The following is a 10,498-nucleotide window of genomic DNA, read 5'->3' on the forward strand; positions in this document are numbered from 1 at the left end:
GGCGCAGGGGTTTAACTTTAGTTCATCTGCAGCATGTGGGATCTTCCCGGACCAGGGTTCGAACTCATATCTCCTGCAGTGGCAGGCGGATTGTTAACCACTGAGCCACTAGGGAAGTTCCCGAATACCTTTTTAAATGTCCAGTAAAATGACGGGCAGCTGGAGACCCCAGCACGCTGCCAGTCGGCCCCAGCCGCTTCCACGTTGTTCCACAGCCAGCCCTCTAGGCCGGAAACGCTTCTGCCATCTTCCGCTTCCTGACGCCGCTCCGCTGCCCACAGCAAAGATGTCGCCGAGGCCGTAGCGCTGGTGACGTCACAGTAGTTGCCGGCTGTGACGCCATCTCCCGGCGCCGACAGTGTGGTGTGGCGTCCAGGTCTCCTTCACGCGGCGGCGGCGGCGGTGGCGGCGGCGGTGGCGGCAGTGGCGACATGGCGGAGGCGGCGACCGGAGTGGGCCGCTTTAAGTCCAAGTGAGCCGGGGCGCCGCCGGGGGAGGGAGCCGGCTTCGCAGCCGGAGTAGCCAAGGCGCCTGGCGTGGGTCCTGCACCCATTCGGTTTGGGGATGGGGTGAGGGCTGTATACGGACAGGCCCGCGGCGTCTTCGCGGGAGAGCCGGCACTGACTGCTCTCGGAGGGCGGGCACTGAAGTCCCGCCGGGTGCAGCTGGCTTCCGCTACTTAAACTTGGAGCCGGTTTGGGGAGGGGGAGGGGGACAAGAAATCCCAGAGAGGGAGGAAAGGGCGAACTGAGCACAGGTCGAGGCTGGTCCTAGACGGGAGCGGAACTCCCCAGCGCTCAGGTAGCGGGAGAAGAACCACCTCTGGGGCAGGCAGCCTGGGGGGGTTTCATCTGCTGTCCCTCTTCTCCGGGGAGCAGGAAGAGAGGTCAGGAGATGGGCTGGTCCTCCGTGGTCAGGAAGCCCTCAATCCCGTGCTTTTTCAACCCCCAAACTTATGCTGAACATCTCAGTGCTCAGTGCCCGGGACTAGACAGACTCAGCCTCGCCTTGTGCAGCAGTCTGGTGGGATAAACATATTAAGCAAATCGTTTCTATCAGGGCCTGTGATACGCATTAGCAAGGGGAAGCCCTGATGCCAAGACCATCTGTTGGACGGTCGAGTGGGTTCAGGAGGGCTCCGTTTCATCTTGGCTGTCAGGCTTCCTCCAGCGGAGTCAGCCAGGCACCTTTGAAATTCGGGAAGAGAGACCCAGGCCACATACAGGGAACAGCCCGTGTGAACACAAAGAGTCAGGAGACACCCGTCGAGGCAGGGTCTTGTAAACGTGTAAGGAGAGCGGAGGGCTTTAAGGCAGGGTGATGACATGAACAGAGTTATGTTCTAGAAGGCCTCTCTGGGAGCAGGGTTTGAGAGAGTGATAGGGACCAAGTGAAGAGGCTGGAGCAGCTCCCCGGAGAGGAGAGTGCAGTGGCTTGGATCAGCATGGAAGTATCCGAGAGGGAGGGGAGAGGACAGCCTGACAGCTTTGCTGAAATGAGAATCTGCTCAGAGAGTGGGGTGGAGGAAGGAGCCAGGCTTGGGGAAGGGGCAGGCTGGACCTCAGGGATGAAAATGTTGAGGAAGATGTTGAAGAGAATGTCGCTCTGGGCTGGTATCCCAGCCTGGCCTCTCATGGCCAGCAGGGGGCCCCCAAGGCCTGGGTTCCTCCATACTGGGGAGTCTCTGGGAAGACTTGGACTGCCCTGGGACCTGTGTGGATCACGGACCAGCCCACGGTCCCAAATCTTCTGTAACATGGGGGTACCAACACCCACCTCACAGTACAGCTGAGAGAGTTAAAGAAAGGAACAGTAGAAGAGCTCGTCACTCTCCCTCCCTCATGTCCCCTGCATCTCTGCTGTTACCCAGGAACTCTTCAAGGGTAGGGCCCTATTGGGTTGATCTCTGGGAGAGCACCTAGCGCAGGGCTGGACACTGAGGACCAAGGGGTGGGTGGTTCACTCTCTCCCCGTCTTTCCTCCAGTTATGCTGTCGAGCGCAAGATCGAGCCTTTCTACAAGGGCGGGAAGGTGCAGGTACTGGCCCAGGGGAGCAGAGTGGTGGGGCAGGCAGGGGCTGAAAAGTGTTGCCTTGACTGAGACCCCTTTGTCACTAGCTGGATCAGACTGGGCAGCACCTCTTCTGTGTCTGTGGCACCAGAGTCAACATCCTGGATGTGGCCTCAGGGACTATGCTGCAGAGCCTGGAGCAGGTGCGGGCGGGGGAGGGTCAGGGTAAGGGGCTGGTGGGGGGGCAGCCTATTCTCATGGCACCCTGTGCGTTCACTCTTGCCCCAGGAGGACCAGGAGGACATCACTGCCTTTGATCTCAGCCCCGATGACAAGGTATATGGGACCGGGACAAGAGGTGGGCTCCGGTACCTCCCAACCAGAGTTGATGAGGACGGGGTCCATGCCTCTGCCTCCAGCTGAACTGCATGCTCCCCCAGGTGCTGGTGACAGCCAGCCGGGCACTGCTGCTGGCTCAGTGGGCCTGGCAAGAGGGCAGCATCACCCGCCTGTGGAAGGCAATACACACAGCCCCTGTGGCCACCATGGCCTTTGACCCCACCTCCACGCTGTTAGCCACAGGTAGGACCCCGGCTGGGTAGAGGGGCTGGCTAGAGCCAGGCAGGGGGCTTTGGGCATACAGCCCCCGCACCTCAAATACATTCCCACAGGCGGCTGTGATGGGGCCGTGCGTGTCTGGGATGTCGTGCGGCACTATGGGACACACCACTTTCGGGGCTCACCGGGCGTCATACAGTGAGTAGGGGTGGAGGAGGGAGGGAGGGTGTGTGGGTGGGGTGTCACAGTCAGGGTGGCACAGCTCATCAGCCCCACCCCACCTGCCTGCAGTTTGGTGGCCTTCCACCCGGACCCCGCACGCCTGCTCCTCTTCTCCTCAGCCGCAGACACCAGCATCCGCGTGTGGTCGCTGCAGGAGCAGTCGTGCCTGGCCATACTGACTGCCCACTACAGCGCTGTCACTTCTCTGACTTTCAGTGCCGATGGTCACACCATGCTCAGGTCAGTGGCCAGCCACCCAGGCCTTGGCAGGAAAGGGAGGGCCACAGCTGAGACTCGGGAACTGAGGTGGCTGTTTACCCCCAGCTCAGGCCGTGACAAGATCTGCATTGTTTGGGACCTGCAGAGCCTCCAGGCCACGAGGACCGTGCCGGTGTTTGAGGTGGGGCACCAGGGCCAGTGAGTGGGGCGGGGTGGGAGGTGGGGCTGCCACCTCTGACCTGCTCGTCCTCAGAGTGTGGAGGCTGCGGTTCTGTTGCCAGAGGAGCCGGCACCGGAGCTGGGTGTGAAGTCTGCGGGCCTGCACTTCCTGACAGCTGGCGACCAAGGTGGGTGGGGCCAGGCCAGGGCAGGCAGCAGGAGTAAGGGAGGCCTGTGGACCTGTGAGTCCCAGCGGCCCTTGTCCCCACACAGGCACGCTGCGCGTGTGGGAGGCGGCCTCTGGGCAGTGTGTCCATGCACAACGGCAGCTGCCAGGCCCCGGGCAGGAGCTGACCCACTGCACCCTGGCCCGAGCCGCTGGCCTGCTCCTCAGCGTCACTGCCGACCACAACCTGCTGCTCTATGAGGCCCGCTCCCTGCAGCTGCAGAAACAGGTGAGCGAGTGCTGCCCATGCTCGGCCCACAGCCCAGGATGCCACCCCTTCACTCACATGGGCCCCGGCCTGTGTCCCTCCCGCCCCCACAGTTTGCCGGCTACAGTGAGGAGGTGTTGGACGTCCGGTTCCTCGGGCCCGAGGATTCCCACGTTGTGGTGGCCTCTAACAGCCCCTGCCTGAAAGTATTTGAGCTGCAGACATCCGCCTGCCAGATTCTCCACGGCCACACAGGTGAGGGCGCCAGGCCAGCGCCCCCGGACTTCACCCAGGACTGGATTGCCCCGCCTTGCCACAACTGTTCTCTAGCCATGTCCTCTCCACCTTTTTCTAGACATTGTGCTGGCCCTAGATGTGTTCCGGAAGGGGTGGCTCTTCGTTAGTTGTGCCAAGGTGAAGCACCACGAGAGGTGGGGGGGACAGGGCCCCGGGTCGGGAAGCCCAGCCCAGCCTCTCGTCACCCATCCCATCCCCAGGATCAGAGCATCTGCGTCTGGAGGATGAACAAGGCGGGCAAGGTGGCCTGTGTGGCTCAGGGCTCTGGACACACACACAGCGTGGGCACCATTTGTTGCTCAAGGTAGCGGTTCAGGGCTGGGGTCCGGGGTGTCATGGAGGCAGAGGCAGGTTTCGCCTTGCTTTCTGAGTCTCCAGCCCAGGAATGTGGACTAGAGGACAGGGGCTGGGGCATCCCCAGATGCTACTGTAGGAGGTTCCTAAGAAGTGATCTTAAGGTTGTGTGGTTAAAAGGGGAGGGGTGTTAGACCAGGGACAATGACACTAAGCAGCGTCCAGGGGGAGAGGGTGCTCTTTAGGCCTGGGGCTCCCATTGCTGGGACCAAGTCCCCAGGTTTGACAGCACTGAGGGCAGGCAGTGCAGACTCGAGTGGAAGCAGGTGGTCCCAGAGGTGTTCAGGCGGTGGCACATTAGTTCACATTCCGGGACAGTCTTTCTGGTTTGGACCAGGGTCTGACAGGCCTGAGCTGTGGTGCGCTGCAGACAGGTCTGGCCAGGGCTCAGCAGGTGTCTCCCCCTCCCCCAAATCGGGCCTCAGGCTGAAGGAGACCTTCCTGGTGACGGGCAGCCAGGACTGCACTGTGAAGCTGTGGCCCCTCCCTGAAGCCCTGCCATCCAAGAGCACAGGCCCCGATGGTGGCCCTGTCCTCCTACAGGCCCAGGCCACACAGCACTGCCACGACAAGGTGACCGCACGCAGCACACAGGTGGGGTCGTAGCAGGGCCCTTGCTGGGATGGGGATCTGAGCTGCTGCCTGCTCCCACCACCAGGACATCAACAGTGTGGCCATTGCCCCCAACGACAAGCTGCTGGCCACGGGGTCACAGGACCGCACGGCCAAACTCTGGGCCCTGCCACAGTGCCAGTTGCTGGGCGTCTTCTCGGGCCACCGGCGTGGCCTCTGGTGTGTCCAGTTTTCGCCCATGGACCAGGTGTTGGCTACGGCCTCGGCCGATGGCACCGTCAAGCTCTGGGCACTGCAGGACTTCAGCTGCCTCAAGGTAAGCCGCCCTCAGCCCAGGCCTGGCCCCCCACCTGGTGACACCTCACACCTCCCCTCTCCTCACCCTGCAGACATTCGAGGGACATGATGCTTCTGTGCTGAAGGTGGCCTTTGTGAGTCGCGGCACACAGCTGCTGTCCAGGTGAGTGGGTGAGGGCGGGGCAGGGTTAGGGGTGAGCTGGAGGCAGGCCCCAGGGCTGAGCCCCCTCCCAATCCTGAACCCAGCGGCTCTGATGGGCTCGTGAAGCTCTGGACCATCAAGAACAATGAGTGTGTGAGGACTCTGGACGCCCACGAGGACAAGGTCTGGGGGCTGCACTGCAGCCGGCTGGATGACCATGCCCTCACTGGCGCCAGCGACTCTTGCGTCATCCTCTGGAAGGTGTGTGGCCTGGGGTGAGGTGGGGGGACAGTGGGCAGGACAGCGTGGGTGTGCCAGTCTGACCCCAGTCTGACCCCAGGATGTGACCGAGGCGGAGCAGGCAGAGGAGCAGGCCAAGAGAGAGGAGCAGGTGGTCAAGTGAGTTGGGGGTCTCCACCCAACCCCGCCCAGCAAGTCCCATGCGTTAGCACCACCCCCGCCCCTTGGAGTAGGGCACATTGGCGTCCCTTCTCTCTATATCTTGGGGAAACCGAGGCTCAGAGCAGCAACACAGCTCACCCCCAGCGGGTGCTCAGGCCCGGGCTGCAGACTCCTCAGCCAGCCCCTGATGGCTCTGCCTTCAGCCCTAGCCAGGTCCCCGAGTGGTCCTGTCCCCTCCTTCCCCCACCAGGCAGCAAGAACTGGACAACCTGCTACACGAGAAGCGGTACCTGCGGGCGCTGGGCCTGGCCATCTCTCTAGACCGGCCCCACACTGTGCTGACTGTCATCCAGGGTCAGTGCTGCCTCGGGCCAGACAGGCGGGGCGGGGGGTAGTCTCTCGGGTCCTTGGTACCCCTTCCCCAGGGCTCAGTCTCCTCTCTCCTCCTCCCGTAGCTATCCAAAGGGACCCCGAGTCCTGCGAGAAGCTGGAAGCCACGGTGCTCCAACTGCGGCGAGACCAGAAAGGTCTGGGGCGGGCAGGTCGGGGCTGGATGGTGCCTAGTAAGGCTGGGGTGGCCCAGCAGGCAGGTCTGACGGTCCCCGTCACCCACAGAGGCCTTGCTGCGCTTCTGTGTCACGTGGAACACCAACTCACGGCACTGCCACGAAGCCCAGGCCGTGCTGGGCGTGCTCCTGCGGCATGAGGCCCCGGAAGAGCTGCTGGCCTACGACGGTGTGCGGGCCTCACTTGAGGCCCTGCTGCCCTACACTGGTATGTAGGCCCAGCCCCGGGTGGGCGCAGGGGGCCGTCCAGCCAGACTCCACCTACCCTGATCGCCTGCTGTCCTCCCCCAGAGCGGCACTTTCAACGGCTCAGCCGGATGCTGCAAGCAGCCACCTTCCTGGACTTCCTATGGCACAACATGAAGCTGCCCACCCTCCCCGCGGCCCCCATGGCCCTCTGAAACACACCAAAATATGTACTTTGCTATCTCGGCTCCCTGTGTCTGTCTGGGCTTTGTCTCACCCTAGGTCCTGGACCACTGCCTGGGCCAGCCTGAGGCTGGGCCCACCAGCCAGCCCCACCCCCACTCTCTGGCCCAAGATCCCCCAGTCCCTGCCCCTCAGCACAGACACTGGGTGGGGGTCAGTCAGGAGAACTTTACTCAGAAGACGAGGGAGAGTGTAGTCTCCTTGCCCCACCAGCCAGGGAATCCCACCCTCAACTGCGCATCCCACAGCCCTGAGGCTGATGTGGCTGCCAGCCATCATCCTTGGGGTCTGGAGCCTCTGGCCTGCCGCTCCAGCTGTGGGGTGCACAGCGCAGCCCTTCACGACGTGCCACACACTCTCAAGGGGGTCCGTGACACCCTGGGTCCTGCCCTAGTGCCTTACGGGTGATGGTGCAGCAGCAGCTCTGAATGGCACTCCGAGATGGTCGGGCAGGCACGGTAGGCGGCAAGGTTGTGGCCTGGGGGGACTTGGGGGAGCTTTGGGCCTCGCCCTCCCTGTCCTCCCCACCATCTACCCTGAGGTGGAGCCATGGTCCGCTGAGGAGTGTGCCCAGCCCATCAGGCTGCAGCATTGCAGCTGGAAGAAGACCAGTGCGGCCTCGGAACCTGCGGGGGAGGGCGGGGTTTGGTTAGCACTGGGCCCTACCCCTGTTAGACTGGGCCCACCAGAGCCCCACCCCACGCACCTGCACAGCCACCAACCACGGTCTGACGTTTCTAGCACATGCACGCGTGCCCCTGCGGGCACAGACAGCTCGTCGGCTTGGCTGCTCTCGTAGGCATGGGAAGCACAGAACTGGGACCCTGGGAATGGATCCTTGGTGGTCACCACAGAGGCCAGGGCCCCACTTCTTGGTCCCTGCATCATCTGCTGAATCACCACCTCCGGGCTCCCCTCTGGATCTCTGCTGACACCAGGGACTGCTTTAAAACCCAGTGTGGGGCTTCCCTGGTGGCGCAGTGGTTAAGAATCCTCCTGCCAATGCAGGGGACACGGGTTCGAGCCCTGGTCCAGGAAGATCCCACATGTCACAGAAATAAGCCGGTGCGCCACAGCTCCTGAGCCTGCGCTCTAGAGCCCATGAGCCACAACTACTGAAGCCCGCGCACCTAGAGCCTGTGCTCCACAACAAGAGAAGCCACTGCAATGAGAAGCCTGTGCACCGCAAGGAAGAGTAGCCCTTGCTCGCTGCAACTGGAGGAAGCCTGTGCACAGCAACGAAGAACCAATGCAGCCAAAAATAGTAAATAAATAAATAAATAACCCAGTGGGGCTCCGGCTCACTGTGGGGACCAAGCACACGCTACAGGGCCACTGGCACCCCCTGGTCATCCCATGGCCTCACTCCCCTGGCTTGCATGCTTCTTGTGACTCAGCTTTGCTGAACACTGCCCCGTGGTGGTGGGTGTGGGGAGGAGGGTTAGTCTCACCACTGCTCCCTAGGGACCGTTCCCCATCTCGTCCCTGGCCCAGGGCCACCTCTTCCAAGTAGGGAGCAGGAAACCATGCCGTCTGCTGGTCCTCATTCGCCACCAGCCACCAGCCTGTGCCCAAGATAAGGGCAAGGGGTGTTTTGGTTCCTGAGGCCCACTGACATCCCAGGGGGCAGAAGGGCGTGTCCCCAGACTCCTGCCCAGGCCCACCTGAGGGGTGTCGCAGCAGCACATCTAGGGCCTCCTGGGCCCGAGCATGGAAGGGCTGGCCCCATGTGTCCTGGGTGCTGAAGGGCTGCAGGCAGCGCAGGCTCTGAGCCTCCAGGCTGCAGATGGCAGGGCTGCCCGTGGGGCCTGGCAGGGGCTCTTGCGGGGCAGGCAGGATCACCAGGCTGGTGAGGGTGCAGGTGAGAGGTGGGTGGATGGGAAGTGTGGGAACTGCTTGGCATCCCCCACACGTCCATCCAGCCTCCGAGCCTCCCGTCCTTATTGGCCCTTCCTCCACCCTGCCTCCCCCATCTTCCAGATGTTTCTGCTGACAGAGAGTTGGGGGTGGGTCAGGCACCTGCCAGCTGGCAGCGCAGGCTCCAAGTCCATGGGTTGTGGTGCAAAGAAGCCAGTGAGCACCGGGCTCTGGGCCACACGCTCCCCTGCCGCCAGCAGCGCCCTTGAGTAGGTCTCCAGCAGCTGCAGGCGCGCCAGGCCTCGGCCAGTGCGGCCCCAGTGCACCAACAACGATGCATCTGTGGGCAGGATAGGGACTGACCGTGAGACAGCACCCCCAGGGCTCCCTGCATCAGACTGCTGCCTCCCCCGCCCCTCCTGGGATCCTTGCTGGCCTGACCTGGAAGCTTGGGGAGAATGCGGTCAGATCTCCGCAGCAGACCAGCTTCCACTGGAAAGGTCTCCTTGAGGGTTTTCTGAGGGCGAGAAGGAGCATGTCGGTCTCCGAGGGCCCACTGGTTCCCCTGGGTGGGCGGGGGTCCCTTTCCAGGATCTTAGGGGCTGGAAGCCCGAGTGGGCACAAGGGCAGGCAATGGGGGGTGGTCACGGGTGGGTCATGCAGTTGGGGGAAGTCGGGGTGGCTCCAAACTCACTCACATGGAGTCTCCTGAACTCCTCCCAGCTTCTTCGTGCAAAGGTGTCGCTGTCATCCGACCAGCACACGGAAAAGGTGAACGTCTGTTAGATGAAAGGTTGAGGGCTTCTTGGAGGCACTAGGCCAGGAACTCCCTCCCTCTCCCTTGGGGCTGGCAGGGGTCCCGTCGGTCCCCACCTGGAGCCTGTCTGTCTGTACCATAGCTGCCCCGCTCACAGACACTGGGTGCCGGGGGCCTGCCATCGCTGTGGCCTCCCCAGATCTCCGTCACAGGTTTCTGGAGTCTGTCGGGTGTGGTCAAGCGTCCCACTGCCTCCCTGCCTACATGGGGAGGAGGGGAGGCCTCGGGTACCCGGAAGACTGTTTGGAATTCCCCGGCGATGCCCCAGACCTGCCAGGTCCTTCCCTGCCCGTGACTGGGTCCTTCACAGCTTCCTCACCGCACCCCTAGCCTGTAGAGGGGCAGGAGCACAGGGCTCCGTGGGTGGGAGGAGAAGCAAAGAAAGAGTGGAGGGGCTGGGGCTGGGACTGTGGCCTGAGGCCCTCCTGCTGGAGTCTGGCCATGGCTGGAGGAGGAGGAGAAGGAAGAGCCATCAAAGTGCCGCCAGGCCTGGCCACACCTCCCGGCTCTCCCACACCCTGTGTAGTGCTGAGATCGGTCAGAGCCGCCTGCCGGGTGTGCCCTTTGGTTCTGTCTTTGAACTCCCTGGGGAGCTAACTGCTGTCATCATCAGGAACCAGTGACCCAGTGTTAAGGCTTTAAGTGCTTTGTTTGGCTTAATCCTCACATTGGAGGAAAGGTCTCTGTAATGTCCCCAAATCACAGAAGAGGAAATTTGTGTTAAATGGATATTAACTGTCAGGGTTTTTTTCATCATGTGTTGGGGAGAGGCGGATGTCACAGTTTTACCCCATAGGTTCCCCTGTGGTGGAGAGACTTGGGGCAGGATGAAGAGGGTCCATCTCTAGTCACCAGCGCTTGGGGGATGGGGGAGGTGGTGACTAGGACTGTTTTGAGAGCCATCTCTGAATTCATGATTTATCATAGTTTACTGCAAACACAGCCTCTGAGATCAGGATGACCATCCCCCCACTAACTGGGGTGGTGAAGGGAAGGCCCTAGAATCCCCAGACAGATGGTGTGCCCAGGTGCCCCACATCTCTGGACTGCTTCCTTATAGGGGAGATTTTTGGAGCCCCATCCAATACTGGCACACAGTGGTTCGTCCCCCTGTTGGAGCCACCAGCTCTGTGTTGAGACTCCCTCTACCCCAAGCCCTCGA

General features: G+C 62.2%; 2 protein-coding genes across 4 annotated transcripts; one reads left to right on the forward strand and one right to left on the reverse strand.

Annotated features, from left to right (window-relative positions):
• Window positions 1–337: 337 nt before the first annotated feature.
• On the forward strand, window positions 338–6,667 carry TBL3 (transducin beta like 3). 2 transcript variants are annotated; one of them, XM_036825624.1, is made up of 22 exons: window positions 338–472; window positions 1,986–2,037; window positions 2,118–2,213; window positions 2,299–2,346; window positions 2,430–2,592; window positions 2,682–2,766; window positions 2,860–3,030; window positions 3,115–3,190; window positions 3,263–3,356; window positions 3,442–3,623; window positions 3,716–3,857; window positions 3,958–4,016; window positions 4,100–4,203; window positions 4,679–4,826; window positions 4,912–5,142; window positions 5,216–5,286; window positions 5,370–5,526; window positions 5,606–5,664; window positions 5,918–6,021; window positions 6,123–6,194; window positions 6,283–6,441; window positions 6,525–6,667. In XM_036825624.1, exons 1-22 carry the CDS (start codon window positions 432–434, stop codon window positions 6,632–6,634), a joined length of 2,424 nt encoding a protein of 807 aa, XP_036681519.1. In that variant the 5' UTR covers window positions 338–431; the 3' UTR covers window positions 6,635–6,667. The 2 variants fall into 2 exon arrangements, with proteins under 2 accessions (XP_036681519.1, XP_036681520.1); XM_036825625.1 differs by having other exon boundaries at window positions 2,451–2,592.
• A 129-nt stretch (window positions 6,668–6,796) lies between these two features.
• On the reverse strand, window positions 6,797–9,476 carry NOXO1 (NADPH oxidase organizer 1). Of its 2 annotated transcripts, none has more exons than XM_036825626.1 (8): window positions 9,393–9,476; window positions 9,218–9,298; window positions 8,961–9,036; window positions 8,682–8,859; window positions 8,327–8,508; window positions 8,114–8,227; window positions 7,369–7,486; window positions 6,797–7,288 (listed from the first exon to the last, which is right to left on the reverse strand). In XM_036825626.1, the coding sequence occupies exons 1-8, from the start codon at window positions 9,456–9,458 to the stop codon at window positions 7,021–7,023; spliced, it is 1,083 nt and encodes a 360-aa protein (XP_036681521.1). In that variant the 5' UTR covers window positions 9,459–9,476; the 3' UTR covers window positions 6,797–7,020. The 2 variants fall into 2 exon arrangements, with proteins under 2 accessions (XP_036681521.1, XP_036681522.1); XM_036825627.1 differs by having other exon boundaries at window positions 8,682–8,864; window positions 8,951–9,036.
• Window positions 9,477–10,498: the final 1,022 nt, after the last annotated feature.

Source organism: Balaenoptera musculus, chromosome 15 (genome assembly GCF_009873245.2).
Source record: "Balaenoptera musculus isolate JJ_BM4_2016_0621 chromosome 15, mBalMus1.pri.v3, whole genome shotgun sequence".
Taxonomy (NCBI): domain Eukaryota; kingdom Metazoa; phylum Chordata; class Mammalia; order Artiodactyla; family Balaenopteridae; genus Balaenoptera; species Balaenoptera musculus.